The sequence below is a fragment of the Balearica regulorum genome, chromosome 1 (genome assembly GCF_011004875.1).
Source record: "Balearica regulorum gibbericeps isolate bBalReg1 chromosome 1, bBalReg1.pri, whole genome shotgun sequence".
Taxonomy (NCBI): Eukaryota; Metazoa; Chordata; class Aves; order Gruiformes; family Gruidae; genus Balearica; species Balearica regulorum.
In genome coordinates, this window is record NC_046184.1 from 214798664 (window position 1) to 214816363 (window position 17700).

At 42.5% G+C, this 17700-nt stretch overlaps 1 protein-coding gene across 2 annotated transcripts in view; it reads left to right on the plus strand.

Moving 5' to 3' along the window:
* The window catches only part of INTS4 (integrator complex subunit 4), a 39214-nt gene extending 23572 nt beyond the window's left edge, over positions 1–15642 (plus strand). For both annotated transcript variants that reach the window (XM_075742544.1, XM_075742545.1), the window contains exons 15-23: positions 942–1099; positions 4288–4381; positions 6516–6596; positions 9101–9231; positions 10228–10287; positions 12147–12306; positions 12623–12766; positions 13507–13627; positions 14908–15642. In XM_075742544.1, coding sequence (XP_075598659.1) covers positions 942–1099; positions 4288–4381; positions 6516–6596; positions 9101–9231; positions 10228–10287; positions 12147–12306; positions 12623–12766; positions 13507–13627; positions 14908–15101 — 1143 coding nt within the window. In that variant the 3' untranslated portion in view covers positions 15102–15642. The remainder of the gene's footprint in view (positions 1–941; positions 1100–4287; positions 4382–6515; positions 6597–9100; positions 9232–10227; positions 10288–12146; positions 12307–12622; positions 12767–13506; positions 13628–14907) is intronic.
* Positions 15643–17700: the final 2058 nt, after the last annotated feature.

The following is a 17700-nucleotide window of genomic DNA, read 5'->3' on the forward strand; positions in this document are numbered from 1 at the left end:
AGAGTTGGGGTTGTTCAGCCTGGAGAAAAGGCAGCTCTGGGGAGATCTAATTGCTGCCTACCAGTACCTGAAGGGGCCTACAGGAAAGCTGGTGGGGGACTGTTTATCAGGGAGTGTAGTGACAGGACAAGGGGGAATGGGTTTAAGCTGAAGGAGGGTCGATTTAGATTAGATGTTAGAAAGAAATCCTTCCCTGTGAGGGTGGTGAGGCACTGGAACAGGTTGCCCAGACAGGTTGTGGATGCCCCTGGCTCCCTGGCAGTGTTGAAGACCAGGTTGGATGGGGCTTTGGGCAACGTGGTCTAGTGGAGGGTGTCCCTGCCCATGGCAGGGGGTTGGAACGGGATGATCTTTAAGGTCCCTTCCAGCCCAAACCATTCTATGATTCTATGATTAGCACATGGTTTACTGGTTAGGAAGGAATACTGGGAGGGCAGGATTCCTAGGAGCTTTTCGTAGGTCTGATTGTGTGGGGAAGGGTAGCTTAGCCTTTGGAGATCTTCCAACATTTGACTTGTCACTTACTTAAATGGTTTACTCACGGGTGAGATGTGCTCCCTGCTGCTTTGAAGCATGTTTTTCCTGCACGGAAGTACAAGTGGGACTGAAGTGGATTGTAAGTCATATTACAGCTCATGAAATGAATTCCAGTTTGTGTGGTCTTGGACTTCCCTTGACTGAAGAGTGTCATAGTAGATGAGGAGGATGTTTTCCCCAAAGGGATGTTGAAGTTTAACCTGAAGATCTCTAGCTGCAAGTGGATTATAAAATGGAGAGTATTAACAAACAAAGATAAAAGATGCAAATTGGAAATCCTTGATATAAATTTTGAATTTGAGAAATAAACCAGAGCTCTCAATTGGTAGTTGTTAAATAATGCAGCAGCATTTTGAAATGTTATTACTTGTGTTAGACTTTTCTGTATGTTTCTTCTTGTTTAGTTGCCAGGTAGAAAGCTGGTGTCGTCCCCTGTCTCTCCCAGTATTACACCGCATGAAGATCCTTCCCAGCAGTTCTTGCATCAGAGCCTGGAGAGAGTTTACAACCTTCAGCACCTTGACCCACAGGGCATACAGGAGCTGCTGGAATTTACCATCCGGTAAGGCCTCAAGCTGACCTGTTCATGGGAAGATTGATTAGGATTCCAAATTTCTCTGAAGCAGGTGCTTTGCCTCTGAATAAGAGTGTTGTACTTCACCATTGGGCATTTAGTCTGAGTTTTCTTCTAGAGAGTGTTGTGATAAATCAGCACTCATGGCCTGTTTGAAACAAAGCTGATGGTCTCAGCTCTGGCTCTGCCTCACGGAATAATCAGTGTGTGTTTTGAGGGAACATCTTTTCAGAGCATGCTAAGTCAGGTAAGGGTGCTGCTCTTGGACTGTTCACTTATGGTAAAATACACTCTCAGTTTTTATGGACAACGGCGTTGTGTGTCATTCTTCATTTTCTGTCCCTGTATGAGTCCCTCATTTTGGTCATGGTATTTTTAATGTACATACACAGGGCGTTTTTTGTTTTGTTTTTATGGGAAGAGAGCCCCTTGGCTCTTCCAGTTTCCACATCCTGTGGCCTTTCATTCACCATGAGAGGACCTGCTTCTGATGCTTTGTTGGGCTCTTAGCTCCACTCCCTCCTTTAAAGGACTTTGGCATTCTTCATCAGTTTGAAGATCAGAGACAGATTTTCCTGGCATAGACAATGTTATTGTGTGTTACTGTCTGCTGTTGTATAGATGAGGGTGTATGGTGCGGCTTCTGAGTGTGGGGTTTATGCTGCCTCTTCCATTTCATCTCTGGACTGACTTACACAAAGGAAACGCTTGAAAAGAATCATAGAATCCCAGACTGGTTTGGGTTGGAAGGGACCTCAAAGCCCATCTAGGTCCAACCCCCTGCCATGGGCAGGGACACCCTCCACTAGCCCAGCTTGCCCAAAGCCCCATCCAACCTGGCCTTCAACACTGCCAGGGAGCCAGGGGCAGCCACAGCTTCTCGGGGCACCCTGTGCCAGGGCCTCAGCACCCTCACAGGGAAGAATTTCTGCCTCCCATCTCATTTCCATCTCCCCTCCTTCAGCTTCAGGCCATTCCCCCTTGGTCTGTCACTCCCTGCCCTGGTCAACAGCACGTTTCCAGATTTCAGGAGGAAAGAATCCTTTCAACATGATTCCTCTGCTTGAAAAGAGGAAAAGAGCCTTATTTTGAAAGTTAGAAAAACAGTCTAAAACTCTTCATTTGGAACATGGAATCCCAAAAAGCTGCTTTTTTTTTTTTTTCCCCCATCCTCCAAAATAGCTGCCTGCCATGCGTAGCTGTAAATCAGTTTTGCACCAAGCTGCAGTGGAGGATAAACAGCATGCTCCTCACTGAAAACCCAACTGTGAAAACTATGGTTTGTCCTCAGCTGTTTTGAAGCTGCTATACACAGCCTAAAACAGTCTCAAAGCATTTCATGCACTAAACTCTTGAAACAAGTAATCTCTTTTGAGAGCATCCATGGTCTTACAGGCATGGTGAAGGTCTGGAAACCTCGCAGGCTGTGAATGTTGTCAGTTTTGAGTGTAGGAATCGTGTCAGAGATGGCTGGATGCATAAATTATATGCTGTAAAGGACAGTAATGCTTTGGAGTTGATGGAAATTATTGGCTTTACTTTTTTCCTGCTGGGATCACCATCCCGGAACCGTACTAAACCAGCTAATGTCTTCCACCTGTAAAAGCAGGAGGATTTAAGACAAAACCAAAAAAAGTGTTAAAAATTATTTTGCAGAGGGCAAGATTTTCCTGTACCAACACTTTCGTTGCTGAGAGGGGTAGATGAAGCTTACAGCAGTGGCTTCTGTGGTAGGACATAGCTCCCTCCTCCTTCATTGTTATTGTCATCCATGGAAGTAACGCAGACCTCATGGAGCTGGTGTCTACTCGGGGCTTAGATTTCTAACCACGCTCAAGACTGATGCTCTTCCCCCAGGCTCTGCAGCTGAAACTGTAAGACAGGCTTTTTAGCAAGTCGGTCTTTGTGGTTTTGTTTCTCCATCTATACAACAGGAATTTTTATTTTTTATTTTGTCTTGCAGGGATGTTGAAATCTGTTTTAAGATTTGTAAGGAAATAAAATTAGTGGAATTGGGAACCATGGAAGGCTGGGAAATGGAGTATCTGCTTAGCTGTTAGCTGAGAGATGACATCCTATTCCCTGCTAGTGTGTTGTGATGCGTTAAGTGTGACACAGGAATTACCTATTCTTTTCTCTCTGGGAAAAGATGGAATGGAGTCACTACGTAGGGCTCAGGCTGGTTCTGCCATCCTTGCATTGAAGGAAGGCACAGCCCCTCTGCTTAGGAGAGGTTCTCTTTGGCTGCAAATTATACAGATAATCTCATGGATTTTTTAAAAATGTGTCAGTGCTCAGGAACCTTCAGGTTTGGCAAAACCAAAGTTTCAGAACTGCATCGTAAATGCAAAGATAAATCTAAAATAAACAAATGGAAAGGGTCATCTGAAGAAAAAATACTCTTTTTAATAATACAGTAGGAAATAGGGAAGTAGAGTGACAATTTTAGTACGCTTTGGATCAAAGCTAAATGAACAGAGATGTGTTGAATCCACATCATCCAATCTGTTTTCAGTTCTATAACAAAGAATGAGTTTTGTTTTCTTAGTACACACTTTTGATTTTAAAATGTGTCTAAGAGCAGAGAACTAAAGCCCTTTTGGGTTCCATTAGTTAATGGGTAGTTTTTTCTATCAAGTTAGAAGCTACTTCTATTGCTGTATGATTTACTAGAAATATTTATACCAGACGGCACACAGCAGCTACTTGGGCAAATATCAGTACATCAGATTTCAGCTTGGTTTAAAAAGGTAGCTATATTTCAAGTATGCTTGGTTGCGTGAGCCCGATCTGTTCCCAACAACCTTTCCTAGCCAACGCGAATAGTTAGATTTCCCAGCAGTGTAACACAAATGGGTCATTAGCTGCTGTAGAAGTCTGGAGTGTTTTAAGTTAAATCTGGAACTGCTATGCTGTATGGTTCCCATAGGGCCGCAGAGTAATGTGGGTTGACAGACTTACTGCTTCCACCGCTGCGCTCGTGGCAGCCTCCAGGAAGAAAGGAGATGCCAAGTCCCAAGGTGCAAACTGTTTTGCAGCGCGTGTTTTGCTGCTGTTTCTGGTGCTTATTCTAAGAAAAAGCAAGATGCAGGAATAGCTGGCTTCAGCAGTGCTGTTGCTGCGTTCTGAGTGCTGTGTCAACATTGTTTTTTCTTTTCTTTTTCCACATGCTTCAGTGATCTTCAGAGGCTTGGAGAACTGCAGTCAGAACTGGCAGGGATGGCAGATTTCACTGCAACTTACCTTCAGTGTCAGCTGCTCCTCATCAAGGTTTGACTTCCTCTGGGGTTTTTGGGCTGTTCTTTAAAAATCCCCCCCCAGTCCATCACAGTGGTGCACTTTCATGTTTTGATGTTCATGCTGAAAACTGATGTATGACGAAAGCGCAGGTTCCATGGATTTCTGATATTCCTGCTTCCCTTCTGTGGCGAATAATTTACGCGGTAACTTTGCCAATGAGTATGCCAGTGCAGATCTCTGCTGTTGTACCTAGGGCTTATGTTGCGTTTTGTCAGTGCCGTTTATTTTCTGCCAGAGATCACAATGGAGGCAACTACTCTGCAGCCTTTTATGTTAGGAGAGTGACTTTTCTCTGCTAGTGGCCGCTGGAATGCTTTGCGCTAAACCGCTGCTGTAAGTGGAGTTTTTATAGACGATGTTTTGTAGACAGCTTTTTTTGGCACCAGTGCCAAAGGAATTCTTTAGACTTGATTGAGCAAAATATCAGTCGTGCTTTCTTTTACAGTGCTGAAACGATCGATCTATTCAGTGTTAGCAGCTGAAGAGGTTACTTTGGCACCACGGCAGCAGCCCTTTTCAAAGTCAGCTTCTTGCTGTAAACAGGAACTAATTTTTTGCTTCACTTCTCAAGCTATAAGCTGGCAGTAGTATTTAGGTTAGTCTCCTGGCATTCTTTAGGTGTTTGAATGTAACTTATACACATGTAAAGCAAGAACTAAAGCAAGCAACAAACAGGTTTCCAGAAGGGACTCAATAAAAGCTTTGTTATGTAAAACCAAGAGGGGATTTCAGTTTCTTTGCTAAACGTGTAGCTGCCAGTTGGCACATCTCATGGCAGCCCTCAAATCCTTGGAATACATTTATCACCCAAAGAAGGTATTTTAGATGAGTGGTGTTACAGTTCAGTACAATCCTAGCTAAATCCAAAACTTTTGCCAAAGCGAAATGTACTATCCAGGCAGAGGACCAGTGTTTGGAGATGGCTTTGTTGCCCTTCTCTGGAGTTTGACTGGAGTGAACCAGATGGTTTGTGTATCTGGCAGAGGAGTGCTCTCTTTGGAAGAAGGGGGTAAATGCTGCACAAGCCATTCTTGGCTCAGGGTGTAGAACAGTCAGTGCATCAGTGATGTAGAGGAGTCAGTAATGTGGCTGAAATTAAAAGTAACTCATAATATTGTACAATTAGAAATTCTGATATGGCAGAGAGAACCAGAATGTCAGAGCAGCCCTTGTCATTAGATTTCTTTTCAATTCCTTTTTTCCCCCCAACAGAACAGAAACTGCCTTGCGGAAAACAGTATCTTCATTTCCCAGCCCCTTGAGGCTTAAAAGGTTCCAGACAGTTAAAGGCTTTACATACCCTGTGATTTTAGGGGTAGTTAGCTGGGATTCAGGGGCCAGCCTAGGGGAAGGATATAGTCAGTATGTTCTGCAGCTTTGGCTACGGCCAGCTTTGTGTCTAGCTGTATCTAAGGACAGGCAGCAAGGAGACAGTGATATAAGTCATCCAGTCAAGCTTTCTTAATTTTTTAAAACATATCAGAAAGCAAATAGGGTGTGGTTGGGTGTTTTGGATTTTGTTTTTTGTTTTGTTTTATAGTACAAATATCAATAGCTGATTTACACTCATTATTCTCCGTAACTCCAGGATCTTTGGTGGGGCAGAGACTGTCAACAGGAATGTTCAGAAATATGACTGTGTAGCTGTGTTTCTGGGGACAGTTGTTACTGTTTCCATTTTTTGCCTTCAATCTGAGATTGCCCTGATCTTGGTCTTGAGGAGGTGATACAGCAGTGGGCTATTGTTTTTCTTGTAAGTGACTCCATTCTGCCTAAGGTTCTCCTTATAAAGTACTGAAGAGTTTGGCTCAGCCAGTCTCTTAATTCATAGCTTTGTTAATATTATTCAAAACTTCTGTTTTATATTTTATAGTTGTATGGGTATCTCCGTGCATTTATAGAACAATACATATTTTGGAGGCCTTGGTTCTCCACGTTGTGTTTAAAAGCACAAGAGAAAAGTTTAACCTGCTTTTTCAACCAACCTGTTGGCGTACAGCTGAGAGACAGGGCATCGTCCCTGCTCCCAAGCCCATCTGGCGCAGGGTTATGATGTTTAGACTGAACTGAGTATTTATCATCATTTCCTGATTTTCTTCTGTAGGCCTTGCAGGAGAAGCTGTGGAACGTGGCAGCTCCTCTGTACCTGAAACAGAACGCATTAGCATCTGCTGCAGCAAAACAGGTAAGGAAGAAGCAGCTGGGTCTGCATGGAGGCAAGTCCTCGGATACGAGCCCTTCCTCGGCCAGGCAACAATAATATGCTTCTGGCCTTCCACTGCCATATTCTGTCCAAGTAAATCTTAGTTCCCCAAAGTGGAGTAAATTCTCTCATCTGCCAAAGATGAGTGGTGAGTTGGTGAGTGGGCGGGGTTCATGACAACTGTAAAAAGGCAAACATGGCACCCAGCTTCCAGAAGAGCAAGAAAGAAGGTCCGGAGAACTGCAGGCTGCTTGGCCTTGCCTCACTCGTGGGGAAGGTTATGGATCAAATCCTCTTAAAAGCTGTTTCTAAACAAGAGAAGATCAACAAGGTGATTTGGAACAGCCAAAATGCGATTCCCAAGGGCAAATTATGCCTGACCAGCATCACTGCTCTCTATGATGAGGGGACTGGTGCTGTGAGCAAGGGGAGGGCAGTGGATGTCATATCGCTTGACTTTAGCGAAGCCTTTAATGCTTTATCCCATAGTTTCCTTTTCACCAAACTGGCAGGATTCTGGCTGAATAAATGAATGATAAGGATGATAAGGTGGATGGAAAATTGGCTGGACTGCGTGGCTCAAAGCGTTGTAGTCAGTGGCACCGTGTCCAGTGGGTAGCCAGTAGTTAGTGGAATCTCTCAGGAAGCAATGATGGGACCAATAATGTATTAACATCTTCGTTAATGACCTGTGTGACAGGAGGGAGCACACCCTCAGCAGGTTTGTGGATAAAACCAAATTGAGGAGCCAGTCGATATGCTGGAGAGCATGGCCGCTGCCCAGGCTGGTCTGGATGGGTTGGGAAAGTGGGATGACAGGAACCTCATGATGTTCCGCATGGGGATCCTGGTGGACAACATGTTGAGTGTGAGGCAGTAAAGGCGGCCAGCTGCATCCTGGGCTTTCTCAGCAAGACCGTAGCCAGCAGGTCTGGGGAAGCATTCCTTCCCCTCTGTTCAGCTCTGGGGAGATCACGTCTGGAGGGCTGTGTTGTGTTTTGGGCTCCTTAGTAAAAGGAAGATGCTGACAAACTGGAGCAAGTTCAGCAGAGGGCCACCAAGGTGGTCGGGGGCTGGAGCACGTTCCCTGCAAGGAGAGGCTGAGGGAGCTACTGAGTCCAGCCTGGAGAAGAGGTGGCCTCAGGGTGGATTTACTGCTGTCTACCGCTGCCTTGTCGTAGGATGTAGATAAGATGGAGCCAGTCTGCTCTGGACAAGAGACAATGGACCCAAGTTGGAATACGAGAAATTCTGATTAGATATAGAATGGGGAAAATTTACTGTAAGGGTGGATAAATACTGTAACAGGTTGCCCAGAGGTGGGGGGAATCTCCGTCCTTGGAAGTGCTCACAATTTGATACGGCCCTGAGTAACTGGATCTAATTAGACCTGCTCTGAGCAAGGGACCAGGCTAGATGTCCTCCAGAGGTCGCACCCAACTCTAGTTACTCTGATTCTGTGATGTATAAATGATCTGATCCTGGAAAAACTGAAGCTAAGCCCTAAGAAAAGGTAAAGGAGAAAGCAAGCTATTAAATAATCTGGAAACAAATCTAGAGTAAAAGCAAGTTCATGGATCTGCTGGGAAACTATGCTGACATTTTGAGTCTTCAGTTAATTAAGATGTAATAAGAGGCAGGTACTGCTGTGCATCAAAACCTTCAGTGCTGTTGACAGCTGTCCCCAGGGATGAATAGAAACAAAAGCCTATCAGCTTTTTAAATCATCTCTAATTGAACTGTCTGTCTTGGGTGCCCTTCTCAGTAGCATGTAAAACCCCTGGGAAGTTTGATCTGTTGTGATTGTGAATGTAGAATGCTTCCTGTCAATGCAAAGTGAGGGAATATTTCCTATTAAATAACTTGCAAGTTCTTGGCTTTGATACAGTCATACTGAACTCAACTGTATTAATTTGAGTGCTTCTCTTATCTACTTAAGCCCATCTATTGGACAGATAAAGTACGATGAGTACAACTGTGCAATGTGCTGTCTAAACTTTTAACTGTGTATCTAAAATAGCTCATATCTTGTGAGAATTCCCGTCTTCAGTTGCAGTACATGAAGTGTTGTTGAATGTAAAGTTATTTCTGAGAGAACTTTGTCAAATACAGCTCCAAAAATGTAAACCTGAGCAGGACCGCTGAGGTTGCTTTGCTGTGCTGCTCGCGTTTTGTGTTCCACGGTAGTCAGCAGGAGTCAGGGAGCGCTCCAACCCTAGAAATCTAAAACGCAATGTCAAAAGATAGACTGTTGATGGAGGGAGCACTTGTTTTCAGGCCAAGTTTCATGAATTGTTTCTTTAATATAGCCAAGATAACCTTTTAGTATTAGGTGCCGCTTTGTGGTGAAGAATTTCACCAGAAAAATGAGACTCATGGATTAATGTGTTCCTCAGTATGAGAAAAAAATACCAGAATCTTGTGATCATGCTTGTGCAAGAGTTTAACTGAGTCTGATGGTTTGTTACCTCTGCGGTATCTGACAGATCTTGGAAGAAACTTATAAAATGGAATTCATGTACAGCGGAGTGGAAAGCAGACAAGTGGTCATTATTCACCACATGAGACTGCAAGCAAAGGCGTTACAGCTTATAGTAACTGCACGTACTACAAGAGGGTAAGGATGACCTGGTAAAAGGAGCTTCTGAGGGTTAACTGGAAGCTTAGTTTCCTCAAGCTTTGTTTAAAAAAAAAAAAAAAACCAAACAAAAAACAGCAAGGATAAATTAGAAACGTAAAACATCATGGCATGCCATTTGCTAAACTAATTCAGAATGAAGAGCCTTCTTTTGCCTTCGGTGTAGCTGTATAGTGACATAACGCTAAATTAGATGACAAAATTATTAGGAAGATGTGTTTAGGGGGTTGAGTTCTCCCAGCTATGAGCGTATAAATAAGTTAAAAACATTGCAGAGTGTGTCTCAGAGTTGATATTTGGGACCTGTTTAAGTGAGGAAAAGTCATGTATCAAAGAATGCACTAATCGTGTTTGTTTCATTAAATACTAGTTGCTGGGTTTTTAGCATCAGAAAAGAATTGTCTTTTTGACTGATGATCTGCATCTACTGTTTACATGACTCAGACACAAAATGCTCACGTGTACGTGTGGCTTAGGGAACACAAGAGGCTCCGCGTGGTTCGTTTTGGCTGCTGGGGTCAATGAAGTTACACATGAGCTTCGATGGTTGTAGTCATAGAACTGCATTTGGCAGAATTAGAGCAAAGTGGTTAGTATCCCAATTTGTTTACTTTTGTTTCGAGTTTGTTGCCATCAATTTACTGTGTTGCCATAGAGGTCTGTAATATATTTGCCTTTTAACCTTTAGTTTTGTAGGTGGAAAGTTACTATTTTCTAACAGTGGCTTTGGGAACTTAATTAGTGCGTTATACAAATGATTTTTTTGTGGGAGGGGGATGTGGATGTGGGGAGGAGATGGCAATTAATTTTTATCTCTATTTTTTCTCTTGTGGAGCACACCTTTCTGGCCTCAAAATTGTAAGACTTGTAGTTCAAGCTCCTAAAAACTGGATTCCAAACCACCTAAATGTTTATAACCATAGAGCTAGTTTTCTGTCTTTAAAACTAAACGAAGGAATGTTATCCTCATTACAGAGTGGAACCTCTTTTTGGGATGTGTGAAAAATTTCTGCAAGAAGTGGATTCCTTTCAGAGGTGAGAAACTCTGTTGCTTCTTCACTTTGTTAGAAAGTCTCCCCACTTTCTAACATCTTTCTAAGGGAATATTCCATTTGTTTTTCATCTCTTCACATCCCCCTGTTGCTGTCCTACATCAGGGCCTGCTATGATGAGATAATAGTAAAGCAAGAAGTAAACTCCCTTCTAAATGTGGGACCAATGGAAGAGCTTTCCTGGGAGTATTACAAAAAAGGAATTTCTCCTTTCCTCATCCCAAATTTCTAAATTGTAAACGAAAGAGCGAGTGAACTGTGTACATGCTCGAGGTGGGAGTTATGTCACCCCGGTGTTGACGTTTGCTTTGTAGCCCATGCCTTATGAAGTGTTCGCCCAGCACTCCTCTCACTGGAGAGGTGTTTCTTTCATCTTATCCTAATCTAGATGTCTAAAACAGGTCAGATTAAGGATGCCTAGGTTTTTTTCCATCACCTCAGAAGGGAATTGGATAGCTAGCCCAGAGACATAAGTATCCAGAGTTAGCTGAACAGAATTCCATCTCTAATTCTGATTAAATTCCCATTTATTCGTAGTCCATATGCTTGGCAGTCGTGCTGGTTAAGTGATGAGCAAAGGGAGCCAAATCTACCCATTCCCTAATGCTGAGCTTATTTGGTAGCTAGTGAATAGAACCGTTCATTTGCTTTGTGTCTTTTCCTCGCACTGAGTCTCACAATCAACGAAACTCATCACTGTTTCTCAGGGATGTAACTCCTACAGGCAGTGATGAATTCCACAAAAGGGAGTCTGGATGATGGTAGATCTTGTCAAGTTAGCTGTAAGGTCACCTATAAATGCTCGGACATGTAAAATCCCCATGTCTAGGTATTTTGGTCACCAAATTGCACAAGTATTTGTTAGGCTTACAAAATTGTCTTGCTAAACACAGCAGAAATGTTGCTGATAATAACGGATAAGCCGCCAATGACTCAGTCTAATGAAGCATCTTCCACATGCAGGGATGTGGGCTAGTGGCCCAATTTTAATTCTGTATAAAGAGTAAGAAATATCAAATGCTATTCTTCTGAGAGGCCGTTGTCCCAAGCTATAGAATGAATTCTATTCTCTGTTCTTGACTGTAGAACTAGCTCTTTTTTTCTTCCTTTTTTCCTACTGATTGTAGTTTACTGTTAAAATTTCAGATGTAATAATTAATACTGTCATAAATATTGGTAGAGAAAAGCCATTCTGGAAACCTTGCTGCAGCAGAAGGTCAGACAGTTCATGTACTGGGTGTGTGAGTATGTTAGATCCTGCAATGAGTCAGCTATTTAGTTAGCCAGATGAAAGTGCACAGCATAAAGAATTAGGCATATGCATGTCTTCCCTGAGAAGTACTGATTTCAAAAGCTTGCAAGGCAACTACAGTAGGAATGGCTCTTTCACCCAGCTATGTTTCTTTGTTGAGACATCGAGATTGAATGCAGAGTACTGGAATTGCCCATAGTCCCATTTAATTAGCGCTCCTACTGTCTAAATAGCATTACAGCTGCACACGCAGTCTGAGCAGACAAATGCCTACAATACCTGCTTCTCATTAATGTGGTGTTGATGGGCACTTTGGCATTTCTAGCTCCTTTTTTGTGAATCTAGATTCCTTTGCCCACTAGGCTTTGTATTGATGAAGGACATAAGTGACACCTAAACAGCCCTTGAGCACTAGGTATGGTCCCAACATAACTAGCCAAAATAATCTTTATTTTATGTGAGATGTGCATGAGAAGAAAAACCTATATATATATACGTATATTGTGTCAGCATAATTAAATATAAGGATTAAGTACCTAGGGTGAAAATGTTGAAAAAAGTATTTGATTTTTAATTTATTCTTAACACAGATGTTTCATCTCTGAGCTCCCACATATGCAAGGCAGTTTTGTAGATAAATTGCTGGACTTAATGCCCAGACTCGTGACATCCAAGCCTTCGGAAGTGGTCAAGATTCTTCAGACAACACTGCGACAAAGTACCTTCCTCCACCTTCCTCTTCCAGAGCAGGTCAGTTTAACACAGAGAATTAAAATGCAGTGTACTTGCAGACCATCTTAGCATCCAAATAGTTCCTAATATACCGTGAAGCTTTTAGGATTCAGGTTTTTGGTCAGTCCCAAGTGTTATTTCTTCAAAGGCTTTCCTCCTCTTACCTAGCATCTTCAGCACTACTGCTAAAAATACGGAAGACTTAATAATTCCTGGAAGAATCTAAAAGAATCCAAAATTCATGCACAGTTTCTCCATTAGAACAATAGTGATTGTCTGTTTTTCTCTCCTCCTCCTCCTGCCTTATTTTTGCCAACCACTTTGCCCCTAAAAGCTCCACAGAGCTACTGCAAATATCATTGAGCCTACCGGTGAATCTGATAATCCTCTGAGGTTTACATCGGGGTTGGTAGTGGCACTGGACGTTGATGCAACTCTGGAACATGTGCAGGATCCCCAAGGAACAGTTAAAGTTCAGGTAAGCAGCTGCTTGACGTAAGTACAGACAAGATTGTATCTTAGGGGAGGTTTGCTTAAGGCTGTCAATACTTCTAAATTGCGAGTAATCGTAGACTTTATTAGTAACAGTATTGGATTTTTGTGTTTTAGCCACATGTTCAGAAACTGCCTTGTAATTAGTGCGCTGAGTTGACTTGCATACAAACAGTTCCTGAGTTTGCTTTGAGCACTTTGATGCTGTTCTGTGCTCCGCACGCCCTACCCTCCACTGTCACATGCGTTAGGCACGTTACGGACCGGAGCACAAATAAATGCTGGTGAACTTCCAGCTTGTGTAGTGGGAGAAGGAGGAGCAAAAGCAGCTGTTCTGAATGGTGTAGAAATATGCAGGCAAAAATATGTAATCCGTAATTACAACTTAACTTTCTTCTTGCCTCTGAATCGCTAGTTTCAAATGTAGCTGAGGAGGTAGACGTGGTACAATGCCAAGTAAAATATGAAAATTCACTGCGTAACAAAGAAATGAACACCTCTGTTTATACTGCAGAGGAAGAAGCTGATGTCAGTGTATTTTATTTTTTTTCCCCACCTGTGCTGTGGGTCTGAATGGCTGGTGTGTGCCTGTTAAATCTAGGGCAGCTGGACTCCCAAGATAAAGCACTGCCTCCCAAACTGAAACAGAAAACACCAAAACAATGCACACTGTGCAAATCCCCAGTCCAGTTGTCATTCAGTTTTTTCCTTCCCCCACCCCCCCAGGTATTGTATCCAGATGGACAAGCACAACTAATCCATCCTAAACCAGCTGACTTTCGAAATCCTGGTCCTGGAAGGCACAGGCTGATAACTCAGGTTTACCTCTCGCACACAGCCTGGACAGGTAATGTTGATGATACGAGTTCATGTGATTTGTATTTTCGAACATAAGAATGCATCTTCCTTGATCCCAGTCTCCTGCACATAAGACATACATGTCCACAGTCTTATTTCTGCTTCTGCAGCGTTCACTGGAAGGGCATTTTAAGCATGACCTGAAGGGATTCTCTTCTGGTGTGTGCCCTAGCCATTATTTTCACTATTAACTTTGACATTGGCACTTAGGCATGTAAAACATGGGGAGGACACCAGGCTGGGAGGGGTTCAGAATTCGAAAGGGAGAACTTGCCTTAATTCAAGCCATTGACACTTACTGAAGGCCAGTACAAGTGCATGCTTAGGGAGGAGAAGGCCCAAATACAAAGCACGGATTGACTGACAGGGCTATAGCAGAAGCAACAGAGATGATTGTGAGCTACAAATGAAAGAAGAGTTGACAGTATGGTGAAAAGGTGAGTCTCAGGGAGGTGTTAGCTGGGATAACTCTAGAAAAAGGTTATTTCTTGTGTTCTGTCTGGTGCGGATGATGTCTCAGCTGGAGTACTGCTGCAGTTCTGGGCATTGCATCTTAAAATTCTTCTCAGCAATTGCAAAAACATCCCTGTGTTATCAACACTGTCGTGGTCACAAATCCAAAACATAGCACTGTGTGAGCTACTATGGAGGAAAATTAACTTTATCCCAGCCAAAACCAGCACGAGTCCATATGGAAAACCTAAAGGAATCACATTTTTCATTGATTTTTTGATGGCGATATAGCCCAGCGTGCTGCTCAGAGTCATACTATGTAGACTGAAAGATCATTTTTGTTATGACTGCTGGGAGAAGAACAAAGTGAACTCATCTTATGGACAGCATTAAGAATATCTATCAGGCTGCTGAGATGGTGAAAGAGGGGGAAAAAGCTGTCTTGCAGTGTAAACCTCCAACAGAAGAGAATCTTCAAGCAATCTCCTGTGCTGTGAGTCTTATCAGACATCATCTGGGTTTACTTGATCCTGCCATAAATGCAGGGAACAAAGCCTGCTAGTTCTACGGGTTTTTTAAAATTATTTTATTATTATTTGGTTGGAGTTACTTTTAACAGTTATTTTTGAAAGTTGCTATTTGTAAGTTAGTCGTGAGATTCTCTCCTTAAGTGATGAGAAAGAGAGGAGGGCACCTAAACCAGTTCTACTGTGCTGAATGTAAGGACAAAGTGGGATTTTCAAACACCAGGTTGGATTCTGGTCAGCCCAGAATGGGTCTGTACGTGTTTGGGTTGTTCTGTTTTTTCCTCTGCAGAACCATGTCAGATTGAAGTGCGGTTGCTGCTGGCTTACAATTCCAACAGGAGCAAGGCATCTGCTAAAATTCCTAAATGTACCTGGAGCGAGAGCATGGAGGCTCTCCCGCAATCTGAAACCGGCATAGAGGGCACCATACCCTTCAGCAAACCTGTCAAAGTTTACATAATGCCCAAACCTGCCAGACGGTGAAGTCTATCGCTAAAAGAAATACATTTCTGGGAATGTTGGGTTACATGAAATCAATATACAGTGTTCGAAGATAGCGAACCAAACCAAAGCAGTTTTATACTTGCATACAAGTCAACCATGGAAATAAAGCTGCTGAAGAACGATTGGCCTCCTCTGTGAAGAAGCAGATAGACCAACATGGGAGTTATTCAGCTAGTTAAGAGTAGTTTCAAGAAAATGCAAGTGTTTCTATATTGAATCAACAAAATCAGACAGTTCTCTATCAGCATTCCAGTAGTAATTTCATTGGGCCTTATCTTCAGTTTTCACTTATCAAAAGTTTCTCTTTGAGACCTTTATGTTTTCTGTGATGTATTTACTATGTAAATGCTTGGGCACATAAATCAATGTTATTTTTACAGCACTCTGAAATGAAGCTAAGGAATTTGGGGTTTTTGTGCGGGTTTGTTGGTTTGTTTGGGTTTTTTTAATGTCTAAAACTTGTATTTGTGCATTGGTACCTAAATTCTTAGTAAAAAAAATAAAAAATTCTAAGGTGCTATTGTTCTTGTGTAAGAACTGCATCTCAAAGTGAAATTGCCAGTTGCCTTAGGCTAAATCCTGAACTCTTTTACATCCTCTACAGCCGTGCTGAAGCTGGGATGGTTTTGTTGTTTGTGTTGTGGTGGGGGTGAGGAGGTTGGTGCAAGCAGCAGAGCAGGACATGGAGTTTGAGTTATAGCAACACAAGAGTATGTTACTCTTTTTTTTTTTGTTTACATAAAACGGAGTCTAATGTACTGATCTCTGAATTGTAATCCAACTCTCTCGCACGTTTGTATCCCTTTAGGAACAACGCGATCAAATGCTATGGGTGGAAAAATTACTAACCCCATCCCGCTAAGTTTTACAGAATCTGTTTCTTTGTGGTGATCGTGGCCTGAACCAATCTTACTGAGATGAGAAAGTCTGTTTGTTTTTTCCATTCAGCAGCAGTTTTGGCAGTCAGAATCTTTCTGATCAGCTGAAGTAGCCAAAGAAGTTCTTGATTAAAGAGCGGTCAGGCAGCTTGTCAGTGTTTCCCTAAGCGGGTGAGCTGGGAGTACGGAGGGACAGGGACTTACTCAAAAGATGTTCCTTCTGGCGTTCCTGTTGGAAAGTGTGTCTGTGCAAGGCTTCAGTGGACTGAGGAACCTCTTGTGATTTGTAGCAATCCTTTGGTAGGGTTTTCTAGGAGCACTTAATGTGGGAAACTTTATAGTGCAGCAGCCAGATGTTCCTTGTGTTCATAAATCAATTGTATTAAAAAAAAAAAAGTGTATCTTTAGCAGGTAAACACAGCAGTGAAGAAATACCTTTCAGTTGTACAGGGGTTAGTGTACATATGCGCTTTCCTACAATAAAATTGGAAAAGTCGTGTTAATCTGTTTCCTCCTCATTATACAAGTGAACATGCATGCGTGCATGGTCCTAGGTGAATAAGAGATTACTGTGAGCTTTCTGTGATTTTGTTTTAATTTTTTAGCACTGACATGTAGTCTAAAGACTCATAACCATAAAACTATTCAGCTGCTTTAGGAATTCTTGAATTAAATATCCTTTCTTAGTGCTGCTGCTCTTACAAACTGATTTTTGGTATTTCACCTTCAGGGTGCTGCTTTAAAAACAGGTGGAACAGCTGAGTTATTACCATCTGACTTCTCTTCAGCATCCTCAGGGGTCGGTGTACATCTCTTATTATGATGCTGTGGCTGGGACAGATACTTGAAGAGTTGAGCTAGCTCATTACAGACTTTTGTGGGGTGTTGTGGTTTTTTTGTCTATCTCAATTTTACACTTCAGTACTTCTGCAGTTTGCCATCCCAGTAAATACTTTTAATTTAAATGGTGTCCCTGTGCTCCAGGCCATGACTGAAGCTTTGGTAGGCAGAGCAGGGGCCGAGGGAACGCCAGTTCAGTCCTGAATGTCGCCCTTCTCTGTCAGTGCAGAGCAGCATTGATGAGCAGCACAGCAAAGCTTTCGTGCTCCTCCCAGGCCTGCAGATAAACCCTCTGGGACTTGGCATTAACCAGCCGTCTGCCATAAACTCTGCCTTTCCTCAAGGTAATTTGGCTGCTCGGTGGTTATCCCTGTCTGAGTTACGATTTACCATGTGTTTCCAGGCCACAGATGACCAAACGGCTACTCCATTCTGGACAGGTGTTTGGGGGTTTTTTCTTTTTTTTTTTTTTTTTTTTGGTTTTTAATACCAAAATCTTGGCATCTTTCTCTCTTCTTCTTACCATGGGAACAAACTTCTACTATTTTGCTCCCGTTGGGCTGTGCTTGAGCTCCTTTCATACAACGTACCAGGCCCCAATCACTCGCCTTCTGTATTACCACCAGCTGAGAATCAAATACCGAAGGGCTATAGAACTAGATGTAGTTCTTCATGTGTCATTTCAAATGCCGTAAAACCACTTGAAAATTTAAGACTGCTATGAACATTTCCAATCTCCTAATGAGAGTATTCCGTAGTTGGCTCCTTGTTTTGATATTGTCCTATAGTTTTGGGGTTTTTTTCTCTGATTCTTAGTCTGAATAGTGGAAGAAATCGTAGGTTCTCCTTTTTGTCTTCAG